This window comes from Neoarius graeffei, chromosome 14, assembly GCF_027579695.1.
Source record: "Neoarius graeffei isolate fNeoGra1 chromosome 14, fNeoGra1.pri, whole genome shotgun sequence".
Lineage (NCBI taxonomy): Eukaryota > Metazoa > Chordata > Actinopteri > Siluriformes > Ariidae > Neoarius > Neoarius graeffei.
The window spans coordinates 75,974,542-75,996,058 of record NC_083582.1 but is presented as its reverse complement, the minus strand read 5'-3'; the positions used below and the strand labels follow the sequence as shown (position 1 = coordinate 75,996,058).

Sequence of the window (21,517 nt, the reverse complement as noted above, 5' to 3'; positions counted from 1 at the left end):
AACTTCTAGATAAATTAAAATAAATTAAGTATTTACATATACAAATATAAAAGAATAAGATATGGGGAAGAGAGGAAGAGGGGAGGGGGGCGGCGGCGGTAGGAGAGATATTGCACTTTATATGGCACATTGTCCGGTGTTGCTTATTGTCAGGCTAGGCTACTGCTCCTTCCCGTCCTTTGTCCTCCTGTTACCCCTCCTCCCCCCCAGAGAGGAGTTGTACAGTCTGATGGCGTGAGGGACAAAGGAGTTTTTGAGTCTGTTCGTCCTGCACTTGGGAAGGAGCATTCTGTCACTGAACAGCCTCCTCTGGTTGCTGATGACGGTGTGCAGAGGGTGACTGGCATCGTCCATGATGTTCAGTAGTTTGTCCATAGACCTCTTCTCTGCCACCGTCACCAGAGAGTCCAGCTTCTTGCCGACCACAGAGCCGGCCCGCCTGATCAGTTTGTCCAGCCTGGATGTGTCCTCCTTGGATGTGCTGCCCCCCCCCCCCCAGCACACCACGGTGTAAAACAGGACACTGGCGACCACAGACTGATAGAACATCCACAGGAGTTTCCTGCAGATGTTAAAGGACTGCAGCCTCCTAAGGAAGTATAGCCTGCTCTGTCCCTTCCTGTATAAGTGATTGGTGTTGCAAGTCCAGTCTGGCTTGCTGTCCAGTCACAGCCCGAGGTACTTGTAGGAATCCACAGCCTCCACCTCAACTCCCTCGATCAGAACTGGTCGTGACCTTGGTCTGGACCTCCCAAAGTCAATGACCAGCTCCTTGGTCTTCGAGGTGTTGAGCTGCAGATGGTTCCTGTTGCACCACACAGCAAAGTCCCTCACCAGGGACGACTCGATTTCGTGGAATAACTCTCTTTATAGCTGCGATAATGCAAGTTAGTAACAAACTAACTTGTGGATGTTCCACAAGTCGCAGTAGTTCCGTCTGAAATGTGGTGATTGTGATATCTGTTTATTTCTGTAATATCTCACAAAATATCAGGCCATTCTGTGGCTGGGAAGTTATTTAATTTGAGGGGATTAAAGCAAATAATGTGCATGAAATCGCTCGCTTCAAGCAGACAGAGGAAGTCCGCGTGTGCATGCGCAGGTTTACCTTCTTCTTTTGGGTTTTACAGCAGCTGGCATCCACAGTGTTGCATTACTGCCATCTACAGGTTTCCCTTTGAGCGTGCACTGACAGTTCCATCATTCTGTCACTAAACGAACAGCTGATCACACCGAGGTGCTCGCTGAGCGCCCATATTTATTAGTTTGGTCCTGCGTTTCCTTTCCTTCGTATAGAACATAACGTCTTTTCTTCTCACTTTCTTTCCGTTACTGTAGTCGGACTTTCATATTTCATTCGCACACTCACGTCCTCCATTTTTCTCTCGTTTCAAATTTGTATCCCACAATGCCTTGCGTGAACAGAGAAAGCCCACCACGTGGTACATGATGTAGTATCTTGAATTGGGTCATGGTGAAGCAGGAAAAAATAGCGGAGAATTTAGGGCCATGTGGCCCTAAATTCATTAATTGTTCTAGTTTAATAATAATAATAAAATTGTAAGACTGTGATTCGAATTCAGTAGCTTTCAATCCACTAAACAAAAATAATTGGGTGTCGGGAAAATTATTTTTATGACCTACACTTAAAATCTGAAAAGCAGTCTAGCTTTAATAAATAAAAGTTGTGAAGAGTCTGAAGGGTAAATAAACTCACTCATTTTCTCGGTACAGAGAAATATGTTGCTTTAAATACTATGACGTTATTGAGCTGCAGATGTGGTGGAGGGAGATTTGGTTGAAAAATGCTGTTTTTTTTTTTTTGTTGTTTTTTAAATTAATCTAATGTTCTTAAAATGGCTGATCGTTTAGTGTTCAAATCTCCAGTAGTTATATTGTTGCCATTGTACAGTATTAGTCAAGGGCATTATATTAATGCTTTCACACCTATTAATCCGTTTTACCAGCCTGAATCGGTGCAAAATTGACGCTTTTTGTTAGTTGGTTTGATTTTGTGTAATATTTTGCAGCCTAAACACAGACCTCGTGCTCTGTGATTCTCTCCAATTCAATCAGCCTTGTCCCTTTATCTCTCACCATTTGCATTTTCTTTGTCTTGTTTTATTATTGTCCAGATGTCCTTTCTTGCACCGAACAGCCGGAGACACCGAGCGGCGCTACCACCTGCGCTACTATAAGACCGGCTCCTGTATTCATGAGACGGATACGAAAGGCCACTGCAGTAAAAATGGCCCCCACTGTGCCTTTGCTCACGGCTCTCATGATTTACGATGTCCCGTCTATGATATCAGGTATAACACAGCTTTCTTAGATAGAATGATTGATTGATTAAACTTTGGCTGTTGAGTTAATAATAAGCAATTATTGGACGAGGGAACAAAATATTGTGATTTGGTAATGTTGAGCAAGCAATTAATTATTTCCTGATGTCAAAGATAAAGGCAAATAATTGCTTGTGAGACACTAACGAATCATGATATTTTGTGAAAACCAAGTACAAAATTTTTATCGTTCAAATTATTTTTTTTAAATACTGATGATAAAATTTGTGCGATGAGTTAAACGATGATAAAGAAATTGAGTCATGTTGACAAGTGTGACGTAACTGCATGAGCAGACCTATTTTTTGTCTGCAGTTATTTGCAGTTTGCTCAGCCCATCAAAACGGCGTAAAAAATCATTTGAATGATTATGATAATTAGTATAAATACAGAGCGGCACGGTGGTGTAGTGGTTAGCGCTGTTGCCTCACAGCAAGAAGGTCCGGGTTCGAGCCCCGTGGCCGGCGAGGGCCTTTCTGTGCGGAGTTTGCATGTTCTCCCCGTGTCCACGTGGGTTTCCTCCGGGTGCTCCGGTTTCCCCCACAGTCCAAAGACATGCAGGTTAGGTTAACTGGTGACTCTAAATTGAGCGTAGGTGTGAATGTGAGTGTGAATGGTTGTCTGTGTCTATGTGTCAGCCCTGTGATGACCTGGCGACTTGTCCAGGGTGAACCCCGCCTTTCGCCCGTAGTCAGCTGGGATAGGCTCCAGCTTGCCTGCGACCCTGTAGAACAGGATAAAGCGGCTAGAGATAATGAGATGAGCTGAGATGACTATAAATACGGAGGTGATTATAGAAAATCGCATACACTCATCGAAGTTTGAACTATTTCTCGATAATCGCCTCAAGCAACTCGGCAAAATGGCGTCCAAACGCTTTGTCACTGTAAGTGAGGAAGAATTATAGATGATGAAAGAAATTGCTGTTCCTAAAAGCACTAAAGATGCTACGAAGTTTGGTCTAAAACTATTAAAAGGTAAGGTGGAATTGTGATTTATTTTATCGATTTCTAAACAAAGTGTTTTATGTGAGTTGGTGTAAATAAGTGACAAGTCTGCGCCACAAAGTTATTACATTTACATGCTGCTTTTGAAATTTGAAATGATATTTTGAAATTAAGTTATTCCACTCAATCGAGTCGTACATGAGCTGATAGGCAACGAGGCGCGTAGCACCGAGTTGTCTATAATCCATGTATAATGAGATTGAGTGGAATAACTGTGTTATTCTATCCACATTCACTGGATTTTGATCGACAGAACGTTTTTATTTTTTGCAAATTCGATAAATAAAAACTTTATACAAAATGTCCGACAAAATAATTTCTGCTTAGAATGTAAACGGTCCTGTGAAATGACAGGAGCAATTTGTGAAAAATGCGATAGGCTAATTCTTGAAAAAGAAAAAAAATACATTCTTACCATCAAATACTTCCATTCCATATTTTCTTGCTTTTCTTTTTGTATTTTTGGGGTTTTGTTTTCGAGTAGAGTTTATTTTGTCCTCAGTTGGTTCAGCAACACGTGCCACCATTTTGTTTTTCTCTACTCACGGTATATGAGCTGATAGCCTAGTAGTAGAGTAGCCAATCAGAGCATGCAATTGCTCATATCCAGTGAATGTGGATAGAATGTGTGTTTATACTAAAACGGGGGTGTCAAACTCAAATACACAGTGGGCCAAAATTTAAAACTTGAACAAAGTCGCGGGCCAACATTGAACAAATGAACCTTTTAATATGGACCCAAACAAGTTTTGCTTTAACGTTTGAATATGGAACAAGCAACGCTTATTACTATACAATATATAACAATAGTGCAGACATGCTAAATCGAATTTCAAATTAAAAAAACACATCAATGGCATTAATTTATTAAATGAAATTTAAATAAAAATCGTATGCCTCTTTTCTATTTGCAGCCTTCTGATTTAAATATCAAAATAAACTTTTTCCACAGGCTAATAATTTTAAAAATAAAACAACAATAATAAATCAATCAACCATTCAAGCCCATGCCTTGGAGTAGCAAGAAAAAGTGCATAAAGAAAAGGTTAATTATTGCTCAGTTTGCTGCACACTGATCTAATCTGATGTGCTCAAGCCCGATACCTGGCATCTCTTCTTGGATGCTAGTTCATCAATGTCGGCACGTCTGCGTATTCCGATCCACACTCCTCCAGAAAAGACTTAAACTGGCGGCGATTCAGACCTTTGGCTCTTATAAAGTTAACTACTTGTGTTACTGTGGTCATAACATGTTCCATCTTTAGGGCTTTGCCACACCGTGATTCCTGATGTATGATGCAGTGATAAACAGTTAGCTCACCTGCACAGTTCTCTTCCCGCATCTTCTCCCGAACCCTGCCCGCCAGTCCACTCTTTTTACCGCACATCGCTGGCGCACCATCTGTCGTTAATCCCACGAGTTTATCCCACGGCAGCTTTATTTCAGTTACACATTTGGAAACCTCCTCAAAGATTTCCTTTCCTGTGGTTGTACCATTCATTGATTTTAATCCCAATAGCTCCTCCGTAACACACAGATTTGCGCCAAAACAACAGCAGAGCATTATGGGATTTGTAGTATTAGCGGTGAATGCGCTGTATACACAAATCCGACGAGTAGTCATTTGGGATTGCCTCGCGGGCCAAATATAATTACACTGCGGGCCAAATTTTGACACCCATGTACTAAAACAATCATCTGCCTCACTCAGTGAATATCGGTGAATAATAACCTGGATTTCGACTCTGTTATTCTTCACCTCGCCTTCAGTGAATAATTGTTATATTTTATATCATGACTATTATGTGTGCTGTGCAGAGAGGTCCAGGCTCTGGAGGCTCAGACTGGATCCGGTTTGATGGAGAGCGGACTCGGGGATGGACAGTCCGGATTAGTGGCCAGCGCTGCTCTTATAGAGAAGACGCTGAGCGAGGAGCCGCGATGGCAGGGTGAGAACCGCCGGCTGATTGACACGCTCCGTTGTTGTAAAGTCGTGTTAGGCTAAAGATCAAATTTAAGTCCAGCTGGATCCAGATTATTTGAAGTGTCATAAATGTTGTATATTTAAAGCAGGACACCATTAAGTGTAAAATGTCTACGGTGTTATTTTTGTTTATTTATTAGAGCCGAACAGCTTTCTATTCCTGATCTTTCCCTGAACAGGTCAACTTTAGGTCCAAGCTGACGTTCATTTCAGAGGATACTGCTTGTTTGAGTTATTGAATTGAATGCAGGTCACCAGTCAATTCAGCTGATAACCAGAAGAACTCGTTAATAAACTGAGTAAGTGGGTTGTGATTCTCTCCTTCTCGCTGTCTGCAGATAACAGCTATGTGTTGTCGCACTATAAGACCGAGCTGTGTAAAAAGCCTCCTCGTCTGTGTCGCCAAGGTTACGCCTGCCCGTACTATCACAACAGCAAAGACCGTAGACGCTGCCCTCACAAACACAAATACAGGTATGTACCAAAGAATAATACAGGATGATGATAAAAGTTATGATCAGCTTGAGAAGATAAAACTCACTCGGGCCGTCAAATGACTTGTATTTGAATTTTAATTGCTAAAAATATTTTATATTAAAGTTAACTTTTTTTTTAAAAAAAAAAACCATAACCATTTTTCTCACTTCACACAGAATCAGAAAACGATTAATTCTGTCCGCTCGCTCTGCAGGGTGGAACGTAATGCCATGTTGGAACTTTTGAGACTGAGCCGTGGAAAAAGGTTAACTTCGGTTTGTGGCTGTTAGAAATGAGCTGCTTACAAATAGTTTGGGTCTGTGCATGTGTGCGTTCATTCAGTTATTTACTTTTCCTTTTTATACCCACTTGGTACCAAACTTCAGCTTGGGCTTCTATACCGTGTTTACCGTTTTCAGGTCTGTTGCACATCGACTTCCTGTTTACCGACTGAATGTATTTATGAAACTTATAGGGTGGATTTTGACGCTATTTCAAGAAGCAAAATGCTATTCCAGAATGACAGTTTCCCAGGATGCTGTTTGAAATCCCTGGGGAGAGACACGGCTCTTTACTTACTTGTTTCAGGGTTCATTGTTTGAAGTCAGCATTCATAATAAGAGTCCTATTCCTTCGATACGTAAGTGAACAGGAGCTCACAGTTTATCTTTTTTTTTTCTTCAGAATGAAAAAATGCAGCAGTTTGTGCGCTGCTTTAGCTAACGTTTCAGTAAACATGCATGGCTGCGTTGGTAACTTTAGCTAAAGAGCTGAATGTTACATTTTCAGCAGGTTAACTCTGTGCACTGTATATTGATTTTAAAAATTCTGTTGGGGGGGAGGTTCTGACCCACATTCTAAATAAACTCTAATCACATTAGGATAATTTGCACACCAGGAATGTTCTGAGAATGTTGTTCTGCATCAGCAAGACATGTTTGGAGCCATTTATTTAATTATACACTTGATGATAAACTCACAGAATACAACAATGATGTGAATTTTACTTCTGCTACCTGTAGCAAGCTTCAACAACAGCAAACCTGTCTTCAGAAATACTGCTAATACTAATGTATATAAAATGAACGTACTTGTACACTGAATCGTGTGTGTGTTTGCAGAGCCTTGCCATGTCCCTCAGTGAAGCACAGTGATGAGTGGGGTGACCCGAGTAAGTGTGAAAGCGGCGAGAGCTGCCAGTACTGCCACACACGTACAGAGCAGCAGTTCCACCCCGAGGTACTGTACTCCAGTAACAATTAAAAAAAAAAAATCGCACTTTTATAGTTGTAGGCATGTTGTGTAAATCAAATGGTGCTAACCCCCCAAAAATCCATTTTAATTCCAGCTTGGAATGTGACAAAACAGGACAAACACCAAGGGGGATGAATACTTTTGCAAGGCACTGTAATTGATTGCCATTTCGATGAATTCAGAGTCTAATATTCTATAATTAGATATTATGACACGGTTATTTTTATATGCGCACCTGCCGTACTCGGCTACTCCGGAATTTCGTAAACAAGAACACGGCCGGATCGCTGAGGGCATTGAACTAGTTTTGTTGGAACTTTATTGATGTAACTCTTGAATAATTTCTATAAAAATAGTGATTATCAACAAATTCTGCTCGTCATGTCAGACAGACAGATGCAAAGTTGACTTGTCCGGATTAAACATTTGGTTGTCCCGGACAGTCGGACTATCGTTAATGTCGAGCCCTGACTAACCAGCTTTGGCTATGTGTGCAGATCTACAAATCCAGCAAATGTAATGATATGCAGCAGAGTGGCAGCTGCCCCAGAGGGCCGTTCTGTGCTTTCGCCCACCTCGAGAGTAAGAACTCCAGTATCACACCAGTTACAGCTTGAGCAGAGTGTGTCATTTCTATGACCGCTGTGAGGTGAAATTTCATGGTCGCATGATGTGTGTGTAAATAAGGTCTGTTTTGTGTGTGTGTGTGGTTTTTTTTTTCTTTGTTTTGTTTCTTCAGAAGCGAGTATAAGTGAGGATCAGCCTTTCCCAGAGTGCAGCTCTTCTCCCTCCTCAGCCCTCGCTTCAGCAATCACAGACAACACGGAGCAAAGCCTTCTGGGAAGGATTCTGTATGAGGAGACCTCCTATTTGGATCCTCTCAATTCCATCTGGGCAGGAGAGGGGGGTTATGGGAAAGCGCCGGGCTTTGAGAGGGAGGATCAGGTATGGAGAAATGTGTGTATTTACAGAAATGAGAAGTCGAGTTTGTGAGGCGAGGCTCAGATTTACCGTATTTTCCGGACTATACGTCACTCCGGAGTTTAAGTCACATCAGCCAAAAAATGCATTATGAAGACGAAAAAAACATGTATACGTCGCACCGGACTATAAGTCGCACTTTTTTGAAGGGTTATTCTATCCATAGAATCTGTGATTGTATCTGATAAGCGGCGCGTGGTTACTGCGCGACTGCATTGTTTATTTAATAAACGAACAGCTGAGCAGTGATAACGCGCCCTTTGCCCTGTAAGTAGCCTAGTCTGATTATTTTAAATATCTACTACTATCACTATCATTATTACTAATAGCCTATATTATTATTATAACTAATATTAGTAGCCTATTACTGATGCATTAATCAGTTTGCTTTTAGAATATTTTTACCGGTAGGGCTTATTATCGCCCCATGGCTCTTTCATCTGTGTTATTAAAGCTGTAGTCATCATCGAGGAGTGTCATTCTTCATTTTTGTCGAATTTTATTTCATCAAATCAGAGGTCAAGTAGGCTATAGGTATATCATCTCCAAAGACAGGTACGGTAGTAAAAACAACCGTCTAGTGAAAAAAAAAAAAACAACCACCACCGCTTTTAAATCCCCTACTTAAATCCTTAAAATGAGTCATTTAACTCATGCCTTGTGTGATCTGATCTCCAATGGTGAAATAAACCGGTTGTGATGAGTACAGTCTGTTATTTTAGAAGATAAATGTAATATATAATTTAATATATAGACTAATAAAAATTAATATTTTATAATATAATATCACGACATATTACTGTCTGTAACTGTTTGTCACTAAAGCGTTTTCTAAGATCATAATGTCTGATATTATTATTATTATTATTATTATTATTATTATTATTATTATTATTATTTTACACACACAATAAGCCCATGTGCGTAAAGTTATAGTAAACCATCCCCCGCCTTTTTTTTTTTTTTTTTGAGTTGCCGGACCCACCCACCTCCTGCGTTCTGGGACCTCCCACTTCACAAATTAAGCACTGCCTTAAATCACTACATAACTTATTTAAATAACTATAGGCCTATCATTAATAATAAAACACAGGTCAATCAAGTTTATCAAGCTGACGATTTCACTCCAAATCAGCAAATCCATTGAATTCCTCATCCTCGGTGTCGCTTCTGAACAACTCTGCCAACTCCAGCGGCAGACGAAGCGCCGTTTCCTCCTCTTCTGCGTGGCTGTCGTCAGACTCAGCATCAGCTCCAGTTATTCCGCGGTGAAAAAAAAAACAAACAACATATATACGTCGCACCGGAGTATAAGTCGCATGGCCAGCCGAACCATGAAAAAAATTGCGACTTATAGTCCGAAAAATACGGTATCTTCACTTATTTTTGGTGTTGTATCATTCTGACTGTTCCACGTTTTAAACTGGCATCTATGGGCGGCAGATCATTCAGTGTTGCTGCTCCTAAACTTTAGAACTCGTTACCACAATCGCTTCGTGACTGTTCCACTCTCTCTTCCTTCAAAGCTAACTTGAAAACTTTTCTCTTTACCTCACACTACTCTTTGTTTTTTTTTGTTTTTTTTGTTTTTTTTGTTGGTAACTCCTGTGTAAAGCATCCTTGGGTTTGTGAAAGGCGCTATATAAATTGAAATTATTATTATTATTAGCAGTACGTATCCAAATCCTGGTAAAATATCAAAGAATCAAAAGTGGAATCTTAAAAAAATCAAGTCAGTGCGTGCTTGGTGCCAGTCCCAAGCCTGGATAGATCAGGAAGGGCATCTGGTGTAAAACCTATGTCCAGGTTTCTCCAGTAGCTAGCTTTTTAAAAAAAAAAAAGTCATGGGCAGATTTGGAATTTGCGGCGACACTAATGCTAGGAGGGTCTCGGGGCATTCCCCCCACCAGAAAAATTTGAAATTTATATGGCTTCTGGTGCATTCTCAGCAAATAAATTACGAACCATTTCCCTGTAAAATACTTGCAAACTCTATATGAAATTTCCCTCCAGATGTGCGTGTGCTTGGCTTTTTCAGTTCCCCTCTGTAGTACGCTGCCTGGCTCTGTAACATAACTACATGGTGAGCTTATTTGGTGCATGTGTAATGTATTTGATGTGCTTCTGGTGTGGTATTGTGTATTGTACAGTTTTAATTTCAGCGTGTTTGCACATAGTTATTTGCACTTTTTAAAAGTATGAAGCCTTAGCTGAGGGACCAGACGTCTCAGTGGGAACTTCAGCACTCTGGGTAGCTTCTGGGTGTGAAAATAACAATTCTTCGATATGAAAATATTAATTCCTATTTATATGGACAAACCTGCAGAAAACAGACTTTCTATTTATTTGGCCCACGGAAGGTTTTAGTTTCTTCTTCGGTGGCATTTTGTGAAATCGTCTGTAACAACCACCAACTGCGTCTTTCCTGTCTGCTACGGTGTGGTCCAGCTCAGCCAATCAGAGCGCGAGAATTGATCAAAAATATGGCGTCACTTCTGGTTATGTTGGACCCGAATCGAAGACAGTTTCATGGTGAAATAATTGGATTTGCAGCAAATTATGGGCAGCGGAGTCGATATAAATCGCTTGAACTTGAACACTGAAAGGCAAGGGTTGTGCCGCCGCCCCCCCCAGTCAAGTAGGAGGTGCAGTCACTGGTGCTTGTGGACATCTCTGTATGCCAGATCAAATGCGGATTATAAACTGGATGATCTGCTGTGGCGATTCCTAACAGGAGCAGCTGAAAGAAGAAGAAAAGTAGAATCTAAACATTTCTACTCGGTACTGAAAAGATATCAATGTCTCGTGCAGCTCGACTCAACTTTTTTTTTTTTTTTTTTAATCCAATAATCTACATTCTTCTTTTTTCATTTGTTCTTTTAGGCAAAACAGAAGACATATGTAATGGAACATCGCAATAAAGAAACTGGTTTACAGAGCAAGCCGGTACGATTGTGGGGTGTTTTTTAAATAAACATTTTCCCATGCAGTGTGTTGCAAAAGTATTCCATCCCCCTTGGTGTTTGTCCTGTTTTGTCGCATTACAAGCTGGAATTAAAATGGATTTTTGGGGGGTTAGCACCATTTGATTTACTCAACATGCCTACAGCTTTAAAGGTAAAATTTGTTTGTGGTGTTTTTTGTTGTTGTTGTTTTTATAAATTGTGACACAAACAGTAATTAAGATGAAAAAACAGAAATCTGGAGTGTGCATAGGTATTCACCCTGCCAAAGTCAATACTTTGTAGAGCCACCTTTTGCTGCAATTACAGCTGCAAGTCTCTTGGGGTGTGTCTCTATTAGCTTAGCACATCTAGCCACTGGGATTTTTGCCCAGTCCTCAAGGCAAAACTGCTCCAACTCCTTCAAGTTAGATGGGTTGTGTTGGTGTACAGCAATCTTCAAGTTATGCCACAGATTCTCAATTGGATTGAGGTCTGGGCTTTGACTAGGCCATTCCAAGACATTTAAATGTTTCCCTTTAAACCACTCCAGTGTAGCTTTAGCAGTATGTTTAGGGTCATTGTCCTGCTGGAACATGAACCTTCATCCCAGTCTCAAACCTCTGGCTGACTCAAACAGGTTTTCCTCCAGAATTGCCCTGTATTTAGTGCCATCCATCTTTCCTTCAGTCCTGACCAGCTTTCCTGTCCCTGCAGATGAAAAACATCCCCACAGCATGATGCTGCCACCACCATGCTTCACTGTAGGAATGGTGTTCTCAGGGTGTTGGGTTTGCACCACACATGGCGTTTCCCATGATGGCCAAAAATATCAATTTTAGTCTCATTTGACCAGAAAATAAATGTGTTTGGGGAGTCTGCCACATGCTGTTGGGCAAACTTCAAGCATGTTTTCTTCAGCAATGACTTTTTTTTCTGGCCACTCTTCCATAAAGCCCCACTTCTGTGGAGTGTACGGCTTAAAGTGGTCCTATGGACAGATACTCCCATCTCCGCTGTGGCTCTTTGCAGCTCCTTCAGTGTTATCTTTGGTGTCTTTGTTGCATCTCTGATTAATGCCCTCCTTGCCCAGTCTGTGAGTTTTGGTGGGCGGGGCCTTCTCTTGTCAGGTTTGTAGTGGTGACATATTCTTTCCATTTTGCTATAATGGGTTTAACGGAGCTCTGTGGGATATTCAAAGTTTGGGATATTTTTTTTTTTTATAACCCAACCCTGATCTACACTTCTCCACAACTTTGTCTCTGACCTGTTTGGAGGCTCCTTGGTTTTCATGTTGCTTGCTTAGCCCATGTTTACATTAGACCGTATCAGCGGATCATCAGATTAATGTTTTTAAAACGATTAGTGTGCACACAGCAACACCAATACACGATTCGCGTGCACACAGCAACAACAATACACAGATACGCTCGGCTCCGCAGGCATCCTGCGCTCCAAATCACTCCGCCCTGAACAGCGAGTGCCCTCTGGAGGGTGCGCACTCCGGCCCTGCGCAGCTCACACAGCGCGCGAGTGAAGCGCACGAGCTGTGATTCGGGACTGAGCCGCTGTGTGTGTGATCCCAGCACATATCACTTACCACTTGCAAGTGGAAGGATGGCAAGCCTAAAGACAATCATAACTACACAATGGGCAGTATTTGCATCAGTATTTGCAGTATTTTCATACTTTTATACTCTTTAATGAAAGGTGATACAAGGCGGAAGTCCGTGCCGTTTTTCAGCAGTCGCGTCACATGACCAATGCCAAGGAATCAGGAAGGTGGATGTCACAGTGACGTTGTCCAATGACGACGCCAGCTAGAGCTCAGCACAGCGTATCCGCGTATTCTCAATGTTTACACAGCACCGGAGCTGACACGATCTGGATTGAATACGTGGACCCTGGCGGATTCCCGTTTCCTGGCGTTTCCAGGCGGTTTAATGTAAACGGACAGTGCATCCGCGAAGAAAACGAGACAGATACGGTCTAATGTAAACTTGGCCTTAGTAGTGCTGCAGAGTCAGGGTCCTTCCAGAACAGGTTGATTGCACACAGGTGGATCTTAATCAACTAATTATGTGACTTGTGAAGTGAATTGGTTGGATCAGCTCTTATTTAGGGGCTTCATACAAAAGGGGGTGAATACTTATGCACACTCCAGATTTCTGTTTTATTGTTTGTGTCACAATAAAACAACAATGTGCACCTTTAAAGTGGTCGGCATGTTGTATAAATCGAATGACGCTAACCCTCCAAAAATCCATTTTAATTCCAGCTTGGAATGCGACAAAACAGGACAAACACCAAGGGGGATGAATACTTTTGCAAGACACTGTAATTTCAAGCTTTGCTTATTTACAGCTGTTACATTGCTCTTAAGTGTTTTTTTTTTTTCCTCCTCCCCTTGTAAGCGGTGGTTATGTTTTTGATAATCTGCTGTTGTAGGAGCTGTCTGTGTTCCTGCCGGTGGGCAGCCCCCTCAGTCTGTCCTCCAGTGTGCCCTCCAGCCTGGCAGCGACTCCTCCCAGCCCAGCACCATCATCTAGCATGAACGCCAACGCACTGCCCTTCTACCCAACTAGTGACACCGTGGAGTCTGTAGTAGGTCGGTGCACCTCAGAGCTGCTAATGGATAAGGAATGCGAGAATAAGAGTCGGACGCGTTGTCCTCAATATTATTTAATGAGGAAGTGTGTTCCAAAGGATATGAGTGATGTCTCTCTTATAGCCCAATACCGCTTCTTCTATTGGTGTTATTTGGTGGAAAATGTGCTGTTTCATTCTGTCCACATGCTTCCATCGGAAAATAATCAACAACAGGGTAGAGAGATGCAGCCTGAGATGCAGCAGAGTTACTGTTACCATTCTGACGTTCATTATTCTCGATTTATCTTTTACAGCAGCAACTTTTCACTGATTGCATTTTTTATTTATTAATGAATGACGCATTTAACCATTTATAGTTGCATTTAATATTGTGGAACATCTATGAGACAAATTAAATCAGTGTTTCTCGACCACTGGGCCGTGGAGCGCCATCTAGTGGACCATGGAATTTTTTCAAGTTTGAAGCCAAATGCTAAATAGTTCAGCATGTCGTCACGTCCCAAATCCGGTAGCTGGTTTGTATGGAAGCAATTTTGTGCCAAAATGTTCATACAATACTTTTGAAATATCAAAAGAAAACGACAAATCAAAATACAAAAAAAGAACAAAAAGTCAATTTTTTTAGACTGGCAAACAAATTATTCGTGTAATCGTGCAAAATATCAGTCTATTACTCTTCAGAAACCTTTTATTTTTGTTCCGCGTCTTTCTCAGTTTTGTTTGACGTAATTTATTTTGGTTGCGATTCCAGCTTTCTCGTTTGCGCTCCCTGACTTTTTGCTTGCAGTTTTGGCACAAACTTCACGTGTGGGCGGGCTGTCCAGGAATGCATTCCCATTGGCTAACTTGTGTTTGACTGACAGCTACACTCAGCCATTCCCTACTCGGATTCTGGCGGACTGTTTGACGAGTGAGCGATCCATTGACGGTAAACAAGGATCGAGTGGACTTCAGTGACGACTATGATATTGAATTTACACTTTGTTGAATTAATTCAGTATCATAGTCGCCACTGAAGTCCACTCGATCCTTGTTTACCGTCAATGGATCGGTCACTCGTCAAACAGCCCGCCAGAATCAACATCCAAATCGAGCTACTGTCGGTAATCGAGCTAAGGGTCCCAGCAGGGGTGCCAGAGAAATCCAATCCTACATGCGCACAAGGAAATCGAGCTATTGTGTGAGGTACATTGTGCACCCGAGCCACAGGTGGCGCTACACGCCCCATCGTGTTGGTACACTTCCGGTTGTCATCATGAAGAAGAGCTATTCAAGAGTATAAACAAAGTTATCAGTTCCGTGTTCACAAGAAGTGTTTGTAGTTTGTATGTATGAACAGAAGTGTTCCTAATAAAATGGCCACTAAGTTGAAGTTGATCTGTAATGGTGAACATATTAACTGTTAGCCTGCTAACATGCTAATAACTTACCAACTAATTGGAAATGGGTGCGTACATGCCCAGACACAAGTGTTCCTAATAAAGTGGCGGCTAAGGTGAAGTGTCATGCCGACCGAGGCAGTTTTTTTTTTTTTTTTTTCTCCTCGACCGAGGCTGTTGTGTTTCCCGCTTGTGGTCTCGTCACTTCCGGAAGGGGCAGTGCTGAATTAAGTAGCTTGATAGGGTTTACATGCACTAAGTAGCTCGGCTACAATCGCATAATCTAGGTCGCGTAGCTCAATCACGAGAAATCCAGTTCGGTTCAATTTCAGCCGAGCTAAGGTGTTTCCACGGCATTTAGAACTTCGATTTCAGTCGAGCTACGGCAGAAATTCGATTTTCTCTATGTGCATGTAAACGCACTGACTGAGAAAGACGCGGAACAAAAATAAAAGGTTTCTGAAGAGTAATAGACTGATATTTTGCACGATTACATGAATAATTTGTTTGCCAGTCTAAAAAAATTTACTTTTTGTTCTTTTTTTTTGTATTTTGATTTGTCGTTTTTGTTTGATATTTCAAAAGTATTGTATGAACATTTTGGCACAAAATTGATTCCATAGGTTTGCCGTGTATTTTTCAAGTGGAATAAATACATTTGTGGGTAAATTAAGAACACGCCTTCATTTTGTCACGTTTAACCCGGGCATGCGTGTGCACGTGCAGCGGGCTGAATGAATAAATAAATAAATTTGTGGGTAAATTATATGGATCTGTGATGAATGCTAGAAGAGAAGAGCAGGAAGGATTGAGAATTGAGTGGCTGTCATTTGTTTGCACCCGATACTAAAACTTGTAGCGTCCTAGCAACCTTCTCAAAGACTCGTACAAAAAGCCCAGAAACTCCTACTTAACCTGGGCAAAAACGATACAGGATTTATCTTGTAGTGTCCTGATTTCCAGATCTTTAACCCAGCTACATATAAAAAGGTTATTCTCCTCCGTGCTCTTCCAGTTTTTCGTCTGTGTGTCCGTGTAGAACGATGTCTGCAGCACCAGGTAGTCTGAGATGTCGGGGAACTGAACAGATGGATAATTTTCCAACTCATAATGAATGAATGACTTTATTTAAACACGATAAGTTGATCAGCAGAGCTGGTGGGGTTGTGCATGTACAAATACAAATTATTATCCCCCGCCCAAACGAAGTTTGGCGGATATAGATAGTTTTCACTGACGTCACGGCATCCCGGGGAACGCCCCCCAGCGGCCATCTTGCGGGGCAAACAAAACAGACCATCGCCACTACCGGCTACGTTATCGCAGACGAATTTATTAAGTTATATAGTCAGTTTTCTAAAATAAAGCTCAATGTTGGCAAACTCAAGCAAACAGAAGTATATAGATACATTGGACGACATCTCACGACAACGGTATGCAGCCAAACTGTCCTTGATTGGGGGAATTGACCCCTACGAAGTGGACAAAGAAGCATTTTCCAGTGACTGTGCAGGGCTGCCATCCATATCGTACCCTGATATTGTGAACTATTTCGTGAATACTCAGTGCCTACACACTTGACGACCTCAAAGCATACAAGTCGCTGGAGTCATACAATTATTTTGTCTGTGGCTGGGTCCGCGAAGTCCGCCATATAAAAACCAGTGACAGCCATGTCCTAATTACAGCCAAGGTATGTAAACATTGGAATTTTAGAGCTCTCAACACTGCATATAAATGTGTGTGTGTATAATATCGAGTTGATTTAAGACAAATTTTACATCCATTAGTGGTATTACAGTACCAAAGCCTGAAACTGACTTCATCAAACTTTAAAGGCTGTCTGATATATACAACTTTATATATTGTAGCATTAAATAGACTGTTGAATGTTATGCAACCGTAATAAGTTGATTAAACACAAATCAAATCATACAGAATAGACCTAAAATGTTTTTCAAAAATGACCCTTGCATGAGCGATATTAGTGTACATTACAATGTAAACGTACACTCAGCGGTTCCAGTTAGGCATTCTCTAGAGATTGTTTACATGATGTTTTGGTTTCCAAAAACAAACTTAAACACAATTGATTGTTTATTTAAACAACTTACCACTTATAAAATGATCGGAGCAGACTCTGCTGTGTTTGGAAGGCTGATAATCCTTGCGGTTGATTCTCGCAAGCCATAGATTCCTCCTTTGTATGCTGAGTTTCTTTGTCTGCTCGCCTTCGTGCTCCCGTACAGTGGGAATTCCATAAAAGCTCCGCTTGACTTCATCATCTGACCTATTACGACAGCCGTGAATACAACAGGTGTGCACCATTGCTAGCTTTAAATAGTAATAATGTAACTATAAATGTAAATAATATATAAATGAATGTAACTCGCGCGTTACAATGTGTGCTCAGTGACCCGTACGGTAAGCTCGCCCCCCAAGGTGGCCGCCACCAGGGAATCCCCGACTCTGTGACGTCATGTGAAAACTATCTATAGAAACGGGTTCCGTCTGTCCGGTCACGTTTTCATTTCTGGGCCATATCTTTAAAACTACTGAAAATATCTTCATGAAACTTTGTATACATATCAAGCAACGTGTGAGCTGTTGCCTTTTCCTATTTTGGATTTTTTTGAAAAAAGTATTTTTCAAACTTTTACATTAAAAAATAGATTTTGACTTAGTTTCTAAGAGCAGTGTTTGTTTCCGGAACACATATCCAAAACTATTCACGATACGGATTTGAAACTTGGTGTACATGTTAACAAGGTGACAGAGATGTGCCTTTTCATACTAAGAAATTTTAATTTTTCATGTTCCCATGGAAACAATTTCAGACTTGGGCTCTCAGGTTAGTCTCAGGGGTCGGTTTTGTTTCCGGAGCAGAACTTGAAAACTGAGTGGTTTGGTCTTGAAAGTTGGTATATGTGTTTGGTTAAGTAATGTATATGTGCCTTTTGATACTAAGAAATGTGAGAAATTTTAAGCTTATGCTGCTGAGGTCAGTGTAAAGAGGTAGGGTTGGTTTCCTGCAGCAGAACTCAAAAAATGTGACAATATCTTGAAACTTGGCATACAGGGCAGGAGATATAGATGACTCTGCCGTCTTGTTTTTATTTAATTCCTGGGCTCCATCTGTAACAGGGAGTGATGTTGCATTCCAGTCATACGCATTAGAATAGATTATTAGATTCTATTAGAATACACTACCGTTCAAAAGTTTGGGGTCACTTTGAAATGTCCTTATTTTTGAAAGAAAAGCACTGTTCTTTTCAATGAAGATCACTTTAAACTAATCAGAAATCCACTCTATACATTGCTAATGTGCTAAATGACTATTCTAGCTGCAAATGTCTGGTTTTTGGTGCAATATCTCCATAGGTGTATAGAGGCCCATTTCCAGCAACTATCGCTCCAGTGTTCTAATGGTACAATGTGTTTGCTCATTGCCTCAGAAGGCTAATGGATGATTAGAAAACCCTTGTACAATCATGTTAGCACAGCTGAAAACAGTTGAGCTCTTTAGAGAAGCTATAAAACTGACCTTCCTTTGAGCAGATTGAGTTTCTGGAGCATCACATTTGTGGGGTCGATTAAATGCTCAAAATGGCCAGAAAAATGTCTCGACTATATTTTCTATTCATTTTACAACTTATGGTGGTAAATAAAAGTGTGACTTTTCATGGAAAACACAAAATTGTCTGGGTGACCCTGAACTTTTGAACGGTAGTGTAGATAAGCCAAAATAATTGGAGATATTTTTTAACAGGCCCCGACTCGTTACAAGTATGAATAGGTGGGGCTTAAAGCAGAACGGGTTGAGAACCCCGGAGTTAAATCCTGTTATAACTTATGATATTGTGCGCATGGTATAACAGTCACTCACCAGCTTCTCTCTCTTTTTTCCCCCTCTCTTGATGTTGAGAAGAAACCAAAAATAAACAAACTCCTCCTTCTGTTGCAAAGCACTAACACTGGAGACTCATTCCCTAAACACGAAATGAACGTCTCTTCTGAAAGCTTCACTCTATATTAACCATTCATTATTTTAGTGTTTTATAATATAAAACGTTTTTATTAGGCTTAGATTTTGTAGTTCGTCCATCGTACAATCCTGTGAATGATCTGTCGTTGGAGAAACTCAACTTTTTTCAGCAAGTGCATTAATGTGCATGAAGCTGTTTTATTGCATGAGCAAAGAAGGCTTTAAGGACTCGTGTGTGTGTGTTTTTTTTTTTTTTTTTTTTTTTTTTTTTTAATATATCTCCTTTTTGATCAGAGTCTGCACTGGATGATCTGGACCTGAATGCATTTGGAGTGTCTGCTCTGGAGAAAAGTCTGGAGAGCAGCTCCATGCCCAGTATGGGACTCATGTTAGGTTAGCATCAACCCTTCGTCATAAAGGGTTAACAGTAACTGAACACCGTAGGTTCGCATGACCAAGTCACATGCATATTAAGCAGAGCTTCCTATCTTGGCTTCATTATGAAAATATTTTATTCTCTCGAGCATCGTGGATTGGTGTTAATGTATTCTTTGAAATATTTCCCTAAACAGGAGGAAGTCAGCTTCAGAGTTCAGCTCCTGTTAACATCCCTGGATCCCTCAGCAGCCCCTCCCCTTTCAGATCCGCCTCTCCCTCTCCTCCAATCAGAGCTCACGCTTCTCCATTTCTGTCTGCCCAGTTACCACCACCCGCCCAATCAGAGAGCAGCTTTTTGGGACCATCTCATAGTTCTTTAGGTTTGTATACTTACTTCTTGGGATGAATATGCAGTACTTAGTTAGTAGGAGTTGTATTACCCTGATAACACAGCGCTTTTTAATTCTTGCACCTGATTGGTCAGAAGGTGTTGGTTAATTTTCTATAACAGCAGCTCGGATGGTCGTCCCGACTGTAATTTAAACAATACGTTTATATTAAACGTGCACTTGTTCTAACAGCTCACTGAGGGGATAAAAGCATATATAAAACAGTCGATATAAAGCTTTCTGTAAGGAGACATTTATTTAACATTTATGGAAGGAGTGTCCACTTTGTAATAGTCCAAAGGTGCGCTTTTTTTTTTTTTTTTTTTTTAAAGCTCATCTGTCCGTAAGGCCGATGAGCTGTTTCCACGGCATGGTGCCCGTCATCCACAATTCAGTTAAATCGTATCTCCTCCGTCAGTTCTCCACAGATTCCCGTTCCGATTGTTTTGTTTGAAAGAACTCATCACTCCGCACGAAACCTGATGGTTGTTTTGTCAAATTTATTTATTTATTTTTTGCTAACAAGTTACTAATTAGGCCTCTCCATTAGAATTGTATCTCCTCTCTCAGTTCTGATCGATGTTTTGGGTCGATCTTCCCATGAGGAACAAAACTTCATTTGTTTGTTGGTTTTCCTGTTGTAAACAATTTGTTTACAACTTTATTTTCAGTTAAATCGTGTCTCCTCCCTCCCTCAGTTCTGAATGGATTTCAGTTCTGATTGTTTTATTTGGAAGAACTCGACCTTCTGCACAACACTTGGTCGTTGTGTTGTCAATTTTTTTGCTAATAAATTAGTCATTAGCTCAAATTAACACATTTTCTTCTGACTAGAATTGTATCTCCTCTTTCATTTATCATGTGAATTCAGTTCTGATGGATGTTTTGGGTCGATCTTCCCTCGGGGAACAAAATTGAGTCGTTTGTTGATGTTCCTGTTGTAAGCAGTTTGTGGTGGAGGTCGGTCCTCTCTCTCTCACGTCGTCACATTTCAGTTGTGTTTGATGTTTTGGTCGTCAGGGTCGTTTTGATGGTAGGACAGATGATGTTCTGGTTCCATAAATGGATTACAAAGTATGGCGTCATTCATTAATATAATAAAATTTGACACTGTTGGCAAACTGCCGTGATTTCAGGGGAATGAAACACTTCAGGACGTACTGATTATATGACACCACCTGGTCGTTGATGGTTTTCCTATAACAGTACGTCTTCATATGTTTCATTCCTTATTTCGGTAGGTTTCAGATGAACTTTTTCACACAGTGTGTGTATTTATGTATGATGCATGTTTCCTGTGACTTCTCTGTATGCGTTGTGTAGGTTTGAATGGAATGAGCAGCAGTATCTGGGAGCATTTCCCCCTGGGCTGTTCTCCTGGGACACCTCCAGCCCTGCTCTCCACCGGAACCATGTTCTCCGAGGCCTCGCGTCTCAAACAGGAAGTGGAAGAGGCTCACAGGGTGCTGAAGCACTGGGACCACAGCTGGAGGCAGATGTCTCAGGTAGGATTTGAAGAAAGCATTTACTCGAGCACGGGTTTGTCTGCATCACTTAGAATAGACTGCAGACTAATAATCATGTGTCGGTCGTTTAAAGGAGCCGTTTTAATAAAATTTTTTTTTTTTAAATGTGTGGTGAACTGAAGTTTCAGTGAAAACAATCCCAAGCTGCCTGCAAACCAAACCTACCCTTTGTTGAAGTTGCACATGCCTCGTGTATTGCCTTTTAAAGTGCATATTCTGGACCAAGTTCATGTTTTTTATATGAAAGTATGTCCCTTTACAC

The 21,517-nt window shown here is 41.0% G+C and overlaps 1 protein-coding gene across 2 annotated transcripts in view; it reads left to right on the top strand.

Moving 5' to 3' along the window:
- The window catches only part of unk (unk zinc finger), a 33,700-nt gene that overhangs the window by 3,334 nt on the left and 8,849 nt on the right, over positions 1 to 21,517 (top strand). Inside the window, exons 3-13 of one of the 2 annotated variants that reach the window (XM_060940311.1) lie at positions 2,136 to 2,312; positions 5,169 to 5,299; positions 5,673 to 5,808; positions 6,933 to 7,050; positions 7,563 to 7,647; positions 7,805 to 8,010; positions 10,930 to 10,992; positions 13,437 to 13,596; positions 19,257 to 19,355; positions 19,535 to 19,720; positions 21,053 to 21,234. In XM_060940311.1, coding sequence (XP_060796294.1) covers positions 2,136 to 2,312; positions 5,169 to 5,299; positions 5,673 to 5,808; positions 6,933 to 7,050; positions 7,563 to 7,647; positions 7,805 to 8,010; positions 10,930 to 10,992; positions 13,437 to 13,596; positions 19,257 to 19,355; positions 19,535 to 19,720; positions 21,053 to 21,234 — 1,543 coding nt within the window. The remainder of the gene's footprint in view (positions 1 to 2,135; positions 2,313 to 5,168; positions 5,300 to 5,672; positions 5,809 to 6,932; positions 7,051 to 7,562; positions 7,648 to 7,804; positions 8,011 to 10,929; positions 10,993 to 13,436; positions 13,597 to 19,256; positions 19,356 to 19,534; positions 19,721 to 21,052; positions 21,235 to 21,517) is intronic. The other variant, XM_060940312.1, reaches the window with a different exon arrangement.